This window comes from Schistocerca piceifrons, chromosome 7 (genome assembly GCF_021461385.2).
Source record: "Schistocerca piceifrons isolate TAMUIC-IGC-003096 chromosome 7, iqSchPice1.1, whole genome shotgun sequence".
Lineage (NCBI taxonomy): Eukaryota > Metazoa > Arthropoda > Insecta > Orthoptera > Acrididae > Schistocerca > Schistocerca piceifrons.
The window spans coordinates 191,392,033-191,408,546 of NC_060144.1; the positions used below are offsets into that span (position 1 = coordinate 191,392,033).

Here is a 16,514-nt window from a genome sequence, read left to right on the forward strand (position 1 = left end):
CACTAAAGCACTGAAAGCTGGCTGCTTTGCACTCATCATATTCCCCCATGTATGTGACTAGCAGTAAGGTTGCACAATCTTGATTCTCTCACTCACTCAACATTTTCAGCAATTCGCACTTTACATACATTCCACATTAATCTTCTCATTAACTCAGACAGTATAAAAAATTACAATAGTGGCATCCAACAAATGAAATAATAGTGATTGTGTGAAACTGGAAACATTACATAAATGTCAGCTTTTTAACCAAAATGATGTTTAGTTAGTTATTTAATGACAGAGTATTTAGGTGAATTCTTACATTGATTTTTACACAAAACACATCAACATGTCAGGGAATTATCAGCATCTGAGAGCATTTTCTAAGACACTGTGTCACTGACTGTGGGAAGTAAGATTCTGACAGTCTCGATAGACAGTGTACACTGGTCCACCTCACAGATGTTACAAGGCAGATCTTCAGTGTTTTGTCCCTCATGATAGCATTTAAATGACATCGCCTTGGTGTTCTCTAATCCAGTGGGCGATTTAAGGTACTGATCACCCCTTGTTGCCATTAAGTGACAATGTAACGCATGTGTGAGCATCAAATGACCCTTTCAGGATGGATGTTGACAGACCGAACAATGAACAGAAGCTAATATACCCTGCTCATTATTGAAGACAAAGCATGCACTACTGAACTGAAAATGGAGTTTTGCCTTCATTGTACAAGTGGTTTTACATAGACATCTTCTGTATTGAGGGAAGTTTCCAGTCAAAAATCACAAATTAAGCAACTCAAAATGCTGCTAAAATTTTGCTTGGGGCCATTTAATTCAGTAAACTGCAACACTGTTTCCTTTCATGTTCTAGGAAAGGAGGAGCAGAGTTCAAGTCTGACAATATATCAACCATATCAATTTTGAAGGATGTCCTTACAAGAGAAGCTACAAAAAAGAAAATTAAATTAGATATTTTATGTGGTAAGTTTTTGAGTTAAAGATTCAATATGCAAGATTTATGAAGGTAAGGTGATAAAGTGAAGCATAATTTGAATCTGTGGTTCAAAAGCTAAGTATGTTTTATTGTGTGTGTTCATCTCTTGCAACTACCTAGCCATATGATATTTTTTTCATGTTGTCTCATTTTCTATGAGTGAACCACAGTTTTAGAAGGCTAATAAACTATTGTGTAACTTAGAATAATTATATTGCCAATTTTGTATTCCTTAATCCTTATGATATTGTCCTGTGCAGGATTTGCCAAACATATGGGGTCAATATTTTACAGACGGTAGAGAATTTTAAACAGGAAGTAATGGTTGGGAATGAAAATTTAATTTTTTTATTGACTCAACAAGCTTATACTTTACAATAACAACAACTTAAACTCATACCAACTGTTCACGTGTTGAGCACCAGACTCAGCGACTATGTTACAAAATAGCCCATAGACAGAATTGAAATACAGGCTCCAAATCATTTGGCAGCATTATTTCAAATGTTGCTTTTGGCAACTGCTCCATCAGAACTCTCCACAGTGTGTTATTCTTGAAAGTGTGTACATCACAGGCAAGTTAACAGGTGCTTATTGATGAATGTTCTCCTACACGCTTGAATACCATTCCCTCAAATTTTATAGTCGAACAATTCATTCACAATATTCTTGGCCAGATCTCTGTGGCCGGAATAACTTATGTTTCTATCCATGATGATAAATCTCTTCCATTTAGAATTATGTTCATTGGTGAATAATGTAACCAGTCACAAACACTTTGGAAGTGCTTTACTTCAATGCCACAACCAGTTTTGGGCCATCTTGGCCATCTTCAGGTTGCTAATATTTCTGATTGCGCTAATGTTTTTGTCAGCAGCATATCATCTGCTACTTCACAGCAAGAGAATATTTGAATGTTTAGTGCCACTTTTTGCGTTGTTCTGATAGTAAAAGCGTGCTAATGTTCCTTGTATTTATTTTTGTCTTGTTCAGATCCCTATGCTTTTCCAGGACAATGTATAAGCTGTTGCAGTGAAAACAGCAGACATATTTGAAATCAATCACTGTGGCATTCAAAAAATTCATAAGATCTGAAGATGAGCATGATAGCCTAAGACTGTTCATGGCTTTGAAAGTAAGCATTTTAAAAGTATTAGCCAAGTACATTTGGAAAATCTCTAAAGTCATATTTACAGCATCACTGCTTTTACTCCATTGAACAATATTTAAATTTATGAAATGTGTTATATAAATACTTACGTGTAAAGTGTATTATTGTAACCTTAAATATGTATGCCTTGTAATGACTTTCAGCCTGTATATTTATAACTTGACTTGTCCAATGTCTTATGCATAAGCTGCTATGTAGACAACAGGACCAATAAAAAATACAATACAATACAATACAACTTGATGTTATAACAACTGGCGACGAGGTAGTGGATTTTTCCTTTTCATCGTTGACCCACAGGTTTCCATGGCTACTGTCGAGCAACTATTGCAAGGTCTCATTGAACAGCAAACGCTTCTAACATCGGCGATTCGCGATTTCGTCGCGGCACCAAATGCGGGGCGTTTCTCGTCGTTGTCTATACCTCCTTTTCCTCCTTACGACGAGACAGCGGAAGACTGGTCAGATTACGAAAAACGTCTTCGACAGCACTTCTTGGCATTTCATGTCACGGACGAACAAACATGTGAGTCCCTGTTCCTTTCATGGATTTCACCTCAAATGTATCGGTTGTTGTCGCAATTGGCTCCTTTGAAAGATCCTGCATCTTTGTCCTTTGCTGAAATGTGCTCACTTCTGTCTGTCTATTTTCAAAAGCAAACGCATGTGGTAGCCTCTCGTGTTGCCTTTTATCATTGTCAAAAACAACCGCATCAATCCTATCGCGCTTGGGCTGCTGAACTTCACGGCCTCAGTCGAAAGTGTCAGTTTGTTACTGACGTTCACAAAGAATCCTATGCTGATTCCATGGTACGGGATGCTATTATCCGGTCGGCGCCCGACAAAGAAGTTCGGCAACGTGCCCTTCAGTTGGCAAATCCGACTGTTGATGAAGTCCTATCCATCGCGCAGTCTTTTGAAATTTCTCGCACCGCTGGGGCGCAAATAGAGGCTTGGGGTGACGTCGGGGAAATACAACCACCGTGCGCTGTTGACGACGCATGCGGTGCGTCCCCGCTGGCTGACGTGGCCGCAGTATGCTCCCACGCGCAGCCTCGGCCTACCCATAAACAACCCTCTAAGAAACTGCAGCAAAACCCCCGGCAACTTCCTTCATGTCCGCGGTGTTTTACGAAACATTCACGGGAGGATTGTCCCCAACGTTGGGCCGTGTGTTGCAAATGCAAAAAGAAGGGTCATGTGTCTGCCGTTTGCAAATCCGACCGCATACATGATATTCATGACCGTGACGCTGATTCTGCTTCTGTATTGTCTGTCAATTGCACTTCTGCCCTTTCAGGGAAGTTATTCCTCACTGTCCAAATCCTTGGTCGGGATGTTCGCATGCAGGTGGATACCGGTTCTGCTGCCACTATAATTAATTCTCAGACGTATCTTCAGTTGGGTTCTCCAGTCCTATCACCTGTCACTCGGCAATTACGGACATACAATGAACAGAAGATTTCTCTCTTGGGACAATTTAATGCTGAGGTATCTTACAAATCTATCATTCACACTGTTCCCATATTTGTGGTCGACCAGAGTAACGCAAAGAATCTTTTTGGTTTCGATGCCTTTCGCGTTTTTGGATTCTCCATAGATGACTCTGTCAATATCATCTCTGATGCTATTCCTTATGCTCAATTGGATTCCTTGTCGATGACATTTTCGCCCCTTTTTTCTCCTGGGTTAGGCCGTGCAAACGACTTTGAAGCTCATATCACGCTCAAACCCACCGCTCGGCCTAAGTTTTTTCGGGCTCGGCCCATTCCTGTGGCCCTTCATGATCGGGTAAAGCAGGAGCTGGATCGTCTCACTACTTCAGGGGTCTTGCTTCCTGTCACTTCCAGTGAGTGGTCCTCTCCTGTTGTTGTCATTGCTAAGCCCAGTGGTGATATTCGTCTCTATGGCGATTTTAAAGCCACTGTAAATGCGCAATGCCTCATCGACACTTACCCTATGCCCCGACCTGAAGAATTGTTCACTAAACTTGCTGGAGGCCAGTATTTTTATAAAATTGACCTGACAGAAGCTTATCATCAACTTCCTCTCGACACTGCTTCCCGATAGTTTCTGGTCCTTAACACGCCTTTCGGCCTCTATCAGTACCAACGATTGCCATTCGGGGTTGTCAGTGCCCCTGCTCTCATTCAGCGATTTTTGGAACAATTATTGCTCACTGTCCCTGGGTGTATAAATTACATGGACGAAATTGTTGTCACTGGCTCCACCACTGAAGAACATCTTCAGAACCTCCACACACTTTTTCATGTCTTACAGACTGCCGGTCTAAAGTGTAATCTTCAGAAATCAAAATTTTTTCAGGCATCTATCACGTACTTGGGGTTTCAACTCTCTCGGGATGGTATTCGTCCGCTTCAGCAAACTGTCATTGCGATCGATGCCCTTCCTTGCCCTACATCTGTTAAGGAACTGCAGGCCTTCTTGGGGAAAATAGCATACTATCACAAGTTTTTACCATCTGCTGCGTTGGTGGCTCAGGCGTTGCATCGCCTGTTGCACAAAAATGTGCCTTTTCACTGGGCTGCGTCATGCGATGTGGCTTTCCAGAAATTGAAGACTATGTTGAAACAGGCCCCGTGCCTGGCTACTTATCGACCTGGCCAACATCTTGTTCTTGCCACGGACGCCTCTCAATATGGGGTCGGTGCAGTCCTTGCATACCGTTTTTCTGATGGCTCTGAACAACCCATTGCTTATGCCTCCAAAACGCTCACAGATGCCCAACAAAAGTATTCTCAAATTGAAAAAGAAGCTTTGGCCATTATTTATGCTCTTCATAAGTTTGGTGTTTTTCTCTATGGATCCAAATTTCATCTTGTTACGGATCACAAACCACTTGTTTCCTTGTCTTATCCATCATCGTCACTTCCCAACAAGGCTGCACACCGCCTCCAGCATTGGGCTCTTTACTTGTCTCGTTTCAATTATGAGATTCATTTCTGGCTGATGGCTCAACATGCAAATTCTGATGCACTGTCTCGCCTTCCCATGGGTCCTGATCTGGCATTTGATAGGGACGAACTTTTGTGTTTCCACCTGGATGTTGCTGAGCAGCGGGTTGTGGACGGATTCCCCATCACCAGGGACCGGCTGGTGGCTGCTACGGGGTCTGACCGTACCCTTTCCCGGGCTTTACGCTGTATTCAGAAGGATTGGCCAGATCGCCCGTCCGCTAAGACTTCTGACTCGTTGCAGAACCACTAAGCTTTGCGCTACCGCCTCGCGGCTAGGGATGGTGTTATCCTCCTTTCCACCGACAATGCTTCACCGCCTGTTGTGGTACCTGCGTCTTTGCATGCTTCGGTCTTGCGCCTCCTTCACCAAGGGCACTGGGGTGTCTCTCGTGCAAAATCTCTGGCGCGCCGTCATGTGTACTGGCCTGGCATCGACTCTGAAATAGCACACATGGTCGCTGCCTGAGGCCCTTTTGCGTCACAGGCCGCCGCCCCGAAGTCATCTTTGTGACCGTGGCCTTCGCTTGAGACGCCCTGGGAGCGCAATCATGCTGACTTCGTGGGACCTTTTTTAGGCACTTATTAGCTCCTCACAATTGACGTCTACCCTAACTTTCCTTTCATTGTCCGTTGCACGTTGCTTACCACCGCCGCAACCACGAGTGCTCTCACCCGCATTTTTTCTTTGGAAGGCCTTCCCTCTACTCTTGTTACTGATAATGGTCCACAATTTGCCTCTTCCGAATTTGCGGATTTTTGTGCTCCTCACGGCGTTATGCATGTCATGGCCCCTCCATTCCATCCATAATCAAACGGTGAGGCTGAACGACTGGTCCGCACATTTAAGGCTCAGATGCGGAAACTCTTGACTTCTTCTGCTGCTGATGATGCGCTTCTCCAGTTCCTGGCTTCTTACCGTTTCACCCCCATGGGCGACCACAGCCCGGCTGAGCTCTTAAATGGCCGACAGCCCCGCACGCTACATCATCTTCTGCGGCCTTCCACCTCACGGTCGCGGGTGCCTTTGCTTGGCCGGTTCACCGCCGACGACTTTGTCTGGGTACGGGGATATGGCAGGCAGCCAAAATGGAGTCCAGGCCACATCTTACGACACCGTGGCCGACGCCTGTATGAAATCCAGACAGACATGGGTGTTGCAGTGAGTCATTCGGACCAGCTTCGGCCTCGTGTGCCAGCAACACCTGTTCCGAATGCCGCTACACCACCTTCAGCTCTACCTGACGCTCGGGATATTGGCATCTCTCATTACTCACAACGCAGTCCTCTCACCGTCATCTCGGTGCCAGCACAAGAACGGACGCCACCAGGAGACGTGGCCGTGCAGGAACCGGATGACCATCATCCGTCGGAGCCAATCTCCTCGCCTCCTTCTCCTACGGACGCCGACACATCACCTATGTCTCCTGTTATATCAACTGGACTTGCCGCAACGGGCAGATTGGTGCACGGGACCCCAGCAGATTCGACCCCTACGTCTCCTGTCATCTCGACCCGTTATCATCGGGGACACTTCCGTCCGTACGGGAAGCCGCCTCCTCAAGACTTTACGGCCAGTCAAACAACGCCTATGGACGTTAGCAATCTACAGGACACCTCCATCAAGACCAGAGCAAAAATTTCAAAGGGGGGGAAAGTGTTGTGACTCGCCGACCATTCAAAGTGCTGTCGCGCAATTAGGCGCGTCCTCTACGTGCAGCGCTGTCTGCCAGCCATGCAGCAGGCACGCCACCTGAGCGGCCAGCCAGCCAGCAGCCGCTAGACTTGAAGGCAGTGCTCATTTGAATGTTACCGTGTTCACATGTCTTGCTTTGTCAACTTGCTCAGTGACTTATATGTGTTGTGTCGTTTTGAAATATACGTGTTCAACTTGACGTTATAACAGTTTGACTTTCTGAGCATTACTTTCTGCTGCACCATACAAGAAATGCATGTCTGCAAGTTCTTGTAATGATTAGTCCTCTATCTTCAACCAACAGTGATGAATTAGCCAAGGATAAACACCATGGACACATCAAAGACAACACAATATCGTTTTTTAAGGTGGCACCACCAATGTTAATGTGATAGACAGTTGCTTGTAATGAAACATAAGCAGTTTACAAGCACACGCATTGCTTATTGAACACCTCTAACCACTTGAAATATTCATTTCCAACCATCAGTTTAAGATCCTCTACAGTTTGTATAATTCTTGACCCTAAACATTTGGAAGACCCTGTACGTTTTTAATATTTTTTTCCGCTGTTTTGCACATTATGATAATATCATTGCACATCATAAAGTTACATCAATGACAGATTAGATGGTGTTGAATATCGAACAAATGACTCGCAATTTGAACTTCACTGCCTTGAATCAAGTAGACTTAATGTCCAAGTACAATTAATTAATGTGAGACTCATCTAAAACACGTGCGAAAATAACTATGATTGAAGGCATGGCTTTATGCTAATACTTGCAAAAATTGGACTACAGCTAAACTATTCACTGTTTGAAGACAGGAACACATTCCGCTGCCATTCATTGGCAAAGATCTGGATTTTAGTCGTGAGTTACGGAACAGTTTTAATCTGTCATGAAGATTCTTTTCCTATTTTTCTGGGATCCTTTCTGCCATTCCAGGCTATATTCTTAACAAAATGAAAAGCTAAGCAATTGTTGGGTGAGACAGATATTGACATCAGATGTATTGGTGCAACTTGTTTACAAGACTGCTAAACCTGAGGGAGAGATATGGTACACTGATGGCGCTTACTTGATCGTGTCCAACCGTGGAAATGGCTCCTGAAAGGTGACATGACATTATCTAAGCAATGTAAAATACAATATATGTGTTCCAGACTGCGTGGCAACCATTGACCTGTGCACCTGTCTAATCATCATACAGTTACTTATGCAGCTCCCCTTTATTAGAATTTTGTGACTAATAAATTGCTTAGAAAATGAAATTTAGAAGCATACTGCCAGTCTATACAGTCAATGTATTTGGGGTACGAGTTTACTAGTTGGTTTTACGTTATGTAATGTTTTAACTTCAGGAACTGATGTTAATGTTTTCTTGTCTCATTGGAAATCTTTGCCTCCTTATACATCTCACAGAGGCTGTACATTATAATTGCAGCAGTGAATGAGGAAAGTGTTATAAGTGTATTGCACCGCCTTCATCCTCGCCTCGAAGAACAGCAGAAAATGGCACACGAAATGTCGCTATTGGAGGCTCTTCACGAGCTGCGTGAAAGAGAATCTGGATGGGAGCAGTCACTTCTGCCTGAATACCGTGAGCTATTGGCCGCTGAGAAGGAAGTACAGCTACGGTACTCTCAGCATCCACAGCAACTTGAAAGGCTTTATGGTACAACTGTCTTTCATTACTTTTGTTCTTAAAATATCATTTATTTTGCAAAGCAGAGTTTTTTCAGTGTTTTTTTATCCTTTGGTGTGTCCATATAAGATTCCCCTTGTTGAATTTCCTGTGCATCAGTTTTAAGTCAGTGATATCCAAAGATGTCTAATTAATCTGCCATGAATAGAACCTTCCAGCTCCTCAAAAGGTCGCTCAACATAATACTCGTGCTCAGTTTGACTCCCAAATAATATAAATGTCAACTACAAGAATCTTCTGTTATAGACTAGTGATGTTAGATTAAATGCTCTGCAATTTTTTGTAGCACAATTAGATTTATGGGTTGCCTGGTTACGTATTGCAGGATATATTCTACCTGAACTAACCTAGGCAGTTGCTGTGTGTGAACTGTCATTAGATTAGATTTACTTTCATTCTAATTGACTCGTTGTGAGGAGGTCCAGAAAAGCAATAATACATTACACATATTTAAAAATGAAATAAATAAGCTAATGTACCTTCCACAGGTCCCAAGTGGAATGATGGTCTCTCTCTCTCTCTCTCGCTCTCTCTCTCTCTCTCTTTTTTTTTTTTTAAATGAACACTATATGAAAGAATCATTTTACAAACACTCGTTTACTAAGTTCTATTAGTCCTCTGAATTTACAATTAAAAACTGTTTTTTTTATTTATAAGGTAACAAACATATAATAGAACTACTACAATACTTACTTACAGTGAACATATTACTTCACTGAAATGGTGCAGAAGTTAGATTGTACTTACACACACACACACACACACACACACACACACACTCTTAATACAATGAACACATTACTGCACTAAAATGGTGCAGAAGTTACATATATACACACACACACACAAATCAGTTGGTTCTACTGAGAAATTCATATCTGCTGTACTAAATTTTTTTTTATTTTAGCCAGGAATAATTGTAAGTGACAAGATGCAGAACCCTTTCTTATTACACGAGGTCTTGCGAACTGTTTTCTGCACTTGATGTGCAGCAGCCAGTAACAACAGCCTTGACCAGTGATCTGATGCAATCATCTGTTGTCACACCCTTTTAAGGGAAGATGCAAATCAGACCAAACAAATATGCAGCAGAAACTACAATTAATCCAAAATACTAACATAAGTAATGCACTTATATGTAAATGTACCTTTCCCAGCACATACTGTTGGCCGTCAGAGTTCAGCTGGGTGGCAGTGTTAAAATACCACAATGTTCTGACAAGTCTTGTAGTCATCATCTTTTTGTGGAGTGTCAAGATATGTGGATGCTGTAAGGTTTATACTAGTGGTGTGCTCCCCTCAACCTGGCTGTGGACAGCTGTGTACTGTCCGGCTGGTGGGCAGGACAGAGTGAGGCTGCAGTGGTGGTGGTAATGGATGCACTGTTCACATCTGTGTGTGCAATCCAGCTGTGTCTTGCAAGTTGGACGACACTAGACACGATCTCATCATATTGCTGGTAATGTGGGATTCCATGCCGCACTTAGTTGGTATCCTTTGTCTATGTTGTCCAGATTCTCATGAACCTGTATTTCAATTGCTTCTTTTATAATGCTGTGCGAGTAGCCAGTTGCTCGGCAAAACACCTTTATATTCTGAAAGTCAGAGGTGGAATCTCCCTTTAGGTTATGCTCTGCTATCAGTGATTTCTCTGTTTGTCCCAATTACACATGCCTGATGCGCTTCTCACAGGCTTTTAAAACACAGCACTGCATTTGCCCATTGTACTGTTGGCCTTATTCGCAGGCTGTGTTGTACATTCATTCAAGAAGAGACAAGCAAGATGTTGGAAAGTGGAGAGAGGAGGAAGAAGACAAGAGACCCATACGTGGAATGGCTCTCAGCCAAAATTGCACGGCTACTTGAAAAATCCAATATAAAAATGACCTTACAACCACTGCCGAAAACAAAGGAGAGGCGTGCCATTTTCAGAGATCCACTAAAACTGAATATACGTGGAATATTCAATATCACCTGCGAGTATGGCCAACAGTACATCGGAAAAACACAGCATCGAATTTCGTAACTCTGATGTCAGGCATGTGTGATTGGGGCAGACAGAGAAATCAGCAATAGTGAGCAGAGCATAGCCTCAAGGGAGACCCCACCTTTGACTTTCAGAACGCAAACATGCTTTGTCGAGCAACCGGCTATTGGGACAGCATTGTAAATGAATCCACCAAAATACAGGTTCATGAGAATCTGGTCAGCAGAGATGGAGGGTACCAACTAAGTGGAGCAGAGGAACCCATGCCAGCAGCAATAAGATGAGAGCATGCCCAGCAATGTCCAGCTTGCAAGACACAATCAGAATACCCACACAGAGATGTGAACGGCACACCCACTACTCCACCACTGTGGCCTCTTCCTCCTCCCACCCACTGGCTGGACAGTACACATCCATCTGCAGCCCAGTGGAGAGGGGCAGACCAATAGTATAAATATTACAGCACCCACATACCTCAAAACTCCACTAGAAGATGATGAGTGGGACACTCGTCAAAAGGTTGTGGTATTGTAACATTGCTATGCAGCTGGTAACCCGAGGGCTTTTCACTGTTAAGTAATACAACTTTAAATAGTTACTTACTGTAAGAAAATGTTTATGAAGACAGATGCCTCATGGATTCACATCCATACTCTCAAAACCAATATGAAGTACATGGCAGAGGGTCTCAATATTATGGTTTCTTTCCATTTGATTTGTATATGGAACATGGGAAAGATGACTGCCTAAATGCTTCTTTGTGCACACTCATTGGAGTAAGGGCACTGCTGACCTTATAGGTTAACACCCTAAAACAATAATAATAATCACTGTAGTTAATTTAGTCATGTCCTTCTGTGGGATAGTTGAGATCCATCTTCAAGTGCAGGGTCAGTTTATTTTTCTTAGCATTTTTGTGATGCCTCGCTCACAAATGAAGCAGCATTCATTTGTGCTATTCTTCTTTGCACATTCAATTTCCCCTCTTAGCCCTGTTTGGCATGCATCCCACACATTGGGCAACATTCTAGTATTGGTCGTACAAGTCGTTTGTAAGCAATCTCCTCTGTGGACCTACAACATTTTTCCAGTATCTTAAGAAACAAATAGTCTTTTATCTGCTTTACCTTCGAGCAAGCATATGTGATCATTCCATTTCACACCCCTACCAATTGTTACATCTGGGTATTTGTATGAGTTGACAGAGTGTCTATAAATTTAACCAAGTTTAGTCTGGAATTAATCCTGTTGCAATATAGCAGTTATTAGTAATCTGGCAATTTTGCCAGAAATCTGTCTTATAGTTTTTCATGCCCTTGTAAAGTTATTAGAATGATTTATCAAAATCAGAAACACTGGTCAAGATCTCATCTTGCTCTCTGATTTTCCTTTGTGCCTGTGTTGTCATGATGCAAAAAGTTGCAAGATTCTCAGCACGTGGTTGGCATTTCACTTGTTATGGAACCTTATCATCAATGTAAAGTGACATTTTTTATTGAGAACTGTTACATCTGATAATGGCTGAAAGGCTTTGGAACAGATGAATCAATGTTATGGTGCATCATGCTTGTAAAGTGATCTGTCCAGTGATGGACACTGCCCTCAGTGTTTGAAAACAGAACCCACTGTGGTAAGTTTTTTCCAAGGACAGGTGTACGTAGAAGACAGGGAAGCACCCACGTGAATGCAAGTCATCAGCCACTTCCCATTGAGCAGCATAAACCGCAGCAAAAGAGCAGAATACAGTGTTACGCTAAAATACGTATCACCACACATGTTTACAGGGGTGGTACGTGACACGTAACTTTGTGTGTGTGTGTGTGTGTGTGTGTGTGTGTGTGTGTGTGTGTGTGTGTGTGTGTGTGTGTCTTGGTTGAAAATGGCTCTTGTGCAGGCAAAAACACAAGAATCCTCTCTGCACCAAATGCTTCAGTTCCCCTATTTTAAGTGCTCTGAACCCTTTCAGGTGGTTTGTAAGGCATTTATCAGTCTGGTTTATGACCAAAGATTCCCTGTAAGTCAAATACTGATATTGGAAGTAATGTTGCAGTCATTTGACTTCTCAGATGTATTATTAACAGCACAGTGCCTTGTAAAACAGTGATTTGAGGCACAATATTGTACTCATGCATGTTTGGTTGAGGATATCTATAAAATATTTTCACAATTTCTATTCCAGGCTTGGTCTCAGACCTTTATATCGACAGGCATAAATTTAAAGGACAGAATGTAAAAGGAAAGATTCCTCAGTTACTGGAAATCCTACGCAAGTATGACCTACAAAGCCTAATAAATTTCTTTCTTCAGTCTTAAGTGTTTTGGCATAAAATTATAAAGAACAAATTTGTTCATTGCTGCAGTAAAAGAAGAAATGTGTGCATTTTAAAAACTGAACGCTAATTATCATGAGGTTTCCGTAATATTCATCTGCAGTATTAAGAGACCTAAGCGAAATGTGAAGTTTCTTCACAAAATACAGTTTGTTTTTATTTCAGTGTAATATTAGTGCAGTTGAGTATCTATTGAAATAGTTGTTCATTCAATATGAGATCTTATGTTTAAGCTAAAATATACATTGTTCACTTCTGTAATAAAGCTTCTACAAGTTTCTGAAAAATAAAAGATTTTGAAGATAACATCTTGAATATTTAAATATCATCTACCTAATCCCATGAACTGAGTGGCATTTGCAGTGGTACCTAGAATATTTGTGGGATACATCACTTTCTGCTATCTGGTGTATAGGCAACACGGAAACATTTGTGACAAATTCTATGTCAACAAAAGGAAGAGGTAAGGTTTCATATCATGATTCAAAGCACAATCAACCTGTCAAAATTGTTTGAACAGCCGGGTGTTAATACCTTAACTGTTTGAGTGACAAAATCATTTTATCCAGCATAACAAAGAAATCCATGTCATATGTACTCTTTGGCAATAGAAATCACTAAACCTGCTAAATTTATTATATATTTCTATCATGAATTATGGGGTGGTAAATTTTCACACCAATGAATCAGGAACACAAAACCTGTGCTCAAAAACCATGAAAAAATCTGCAGGAAATTTTTAATTTCAACTTCTGTTAGTAAACATATGCCCTCAGTAGGGAGACATTTTGCATAAAAATCTACATTTGCAGCCATTTTAGCATCGGAGTCAAAAATGCTTCTTTAAGCATAAGCAAACAATCTACTCTACCTGCTGCATCTGTACTGGATGTTTCACCCACTAATGCACTCGGTCAGCTCAGTACCAAACTGGAGAGACCACTTCAGGAAACTGAGCCATGATGCAACATCTTACAGCCTCTGTGAAGGACTGGACAGCTGTCAAATAGTTCATCTAAACAGGAGAAATGAAATTACTGTTTACTGGTACTACATGATGCTGCTTAGCTTTGGTTTATAGTTTAATGAAAGAATCGCTTGAAAGTCGCAAGCACAAGTACTAACAACCCTGAATATACCTCACCATCAAGGCATACCCACCAAACACTGTCATGTTATTCTACGCAAAAATACCTTTGACTAGTCTCTCTGGTTTAGTATTGAGATGCTGCTTTCACTTGACACTGTGTTACCCAGATTACCACCAGTTACTGTAGTAATGTTTGAAACTGTAGAAATAGTAGCCACATCACCTGCATCAGGATCTCCTCCAAATTCTTATTCTTCTGTGTCTTCTGCAACCTCTTCCCAGCAGCTCATTACACAATCAGCCAGAATTTCATCTGTCCTGAAGCTGTACCACCTCCATGAAATTAGTCATACTGGTCTAAAAGAAATAGTCACAAATGTCCAGCTTATCCCTCTAACTGAGAAAATAATATGCTCATTCCGTTGAAGTGTACGCATAAACTGTTTTCATTGTGTTGCATATTTTCGGTAATCATCATATTTTCAGTAATCATCATATATGCGCACTGTAAGTGGAAATAATTGATATTATCTCAGCAGCTACATTCTTGAGATAATGTGTCAAACAATATTATCTGCAGTGCTCATTCTTCATTAGAAGAATCATTTCAGAGAATACAATGAGTAAAATTGGATGTAACTAAACACTTTTTATGCGACAATCTATTTACTTCCATGTACGGGGTGGAGGAAAACTAGCTGTAAATATTCTTACAAATGGCTCCTGTATTGATTTTACACTATATGATGTAGGGAACATTACTGTGAGTTGAACTTACCATTGTTTATATCAGAAGAGAAAATCCACAGGTAATAAATGCTAGCTGAGTGCAAAACCAGTTTGAAGCTGAGAATCTCAAAGGCCACCGATGAATATTGATAGCATTACTCATTCGTTCATTGATACCTCAAGGCTACTGATATAGAAACAAAAAAATGGTACTCATACTTATCCGAGAAACTATTATTGATATATTAATACAAGTACAATTGATTGTAGTAAATAAAGTAATAAAACACCAAAGTCTAGTTGTGTATATATTTACCGGTGTCACTTAGAGGGTTAAACAGAATACTGGTCTCAGAATGAGTGAATTTCAAATTATATTTATCAACTACATTCAATGTAAATTTTCTTCTTCATGCATTGGTTGCAAATCATCCCAAGAAAGTGGAGGTGCTTGTGAGTGAAAATAGAAAAAGAAAATTTCAAAGGCTGTTACTGCGTTTTGATCTATACAGTATAAGATGTTGTTTCATTTCTGTAATCAAATATCCACTATTGTAACATTTAAATCTGGAATTTTAATTGAATTGCACATTGGTGCGTGACAAAATGTGAAAATAAATACAAAAATAAAACCTTTTTATTTATTCAATAAGTAGTTCTCAGCTTTATGGTTCATCATGAAGTAACAAATTTCTGAACTGCACAGGAAATAACATGATAAAACCTTTTTATTTGTTCAGTAAGTAGTTTTCAGCTTTATGGTTCATCGTGAAATAACAGATGTCAGAACTGCATAGAAAATAACATGAGACAGACCAAAACACTTGGTTATTGAGAAATTATGGTGTATAAAATTGTGTGTTTATTTGAATAAAGCGACTTGGTAAATAAATTGTTATATTTTGATAATAATGTTGCAGAGCAACCCTGTTTCATGGTTGACTAATACATTTTTGAAGCTGTTGCTCAATACAGACGGTAGAAGAACCAATTCCAACTTCAACCCTGTGTCACAGTCATGATCTAGAGCGTGCAAAAAGTGCCAATAGTGCAATACCAAGGCAACACTCATAACTCATTGCCCCACAGTGGGCAGAGCCATAGCAAGGAGTGCAAAAAGTTCAGTATGACAGCACCCATTACATCATTCTACACACTCTGCGGTACGGAGTAATAACATACATGTGGCTCCACCACTCCAAGGCATTGTAATAGAAATGACAAATGCAGAGGCAACACCTCTGATTCAACAAGGGCGCATGGTCACCTAGTCTGTTACTATGATGTAATGTCCGCCTTTAAATACCCCTGTTTCAGACATTTCGTTCTCAGTGTTGGGTCATTCCATCTTGCAGTATGCATTTCAGAATGAAGAGTGGTGGTGAAAATTGTTTTATTACCTTGTAGTTGACCTTTTGTTTCATTGTAGGATATGTTGTCCGTGGTAGATTGCAGAAACACTCACTCACTTCAATCTCAAAATAACTATGCCACAGCATTATGAACCATCTAATCTGTCTTCAGATTACATGGTTCTGCTCCTCTTTGCGTTTAATCCATACTTTCACATTAATATTGGTTACAAGCCCAGCACATTTTAGCTGCTGAGCATCATGCGTCTCTTTTAGCTTCTGAGAGGCTTGAAGACTCACAGTGGCTTTATTTAAATGCTGTATATACACACATAGGTATTGTGCCTTTATGTGTAGAATGTGGGAGGATTTAATGAGGCTGCATTTGATTATGCTCCGTGCGCAGTCGCAGGTAAGAGTCAGACACGAGTGATTTTATTGCATGCACAAGTATTATAAAATTCACGCTGCGCTGAAATACAAATTATTTATT

The 16,514-nt window shown here is 41.0% G+C and overlaps 1 protein-coding gene across 4 annotated transcripts in view; it reads left to right on the plus strand.

The window, feature by feature from the left end:
- LOC124805362 (Bardet-Biedl syndrome 7 protein homolog) overlaps positions 1-13,022 on the plus strand; it is a 142,954-nt gene extending 129,932 nt beyond the window's left edge. For all 4 annotated transcript variants that reach the window (XM_047265908.1, XM_047265911.1, XM_047265910.1 and 1 more), the window contains 3 exons: positions 859-968; positions 8,273-8,503; positions 12,700-13,022. In XM_047265908.1, the coding sequence (XP_047121864.1) occupies positions 859-968; positions 8,273-8,503; positions 12,700-12,833 (475 nt within the window). In that variant the 3' untranslated portion in view covers positions 12,834-13,022. The remainder of the gene's footprint in view (positions 1-858; positions 969-8,272; positions 8,504-12,699) is intronic.
- Positions 13,023-16,514: the final 3,492 nt, after the last annotated feature.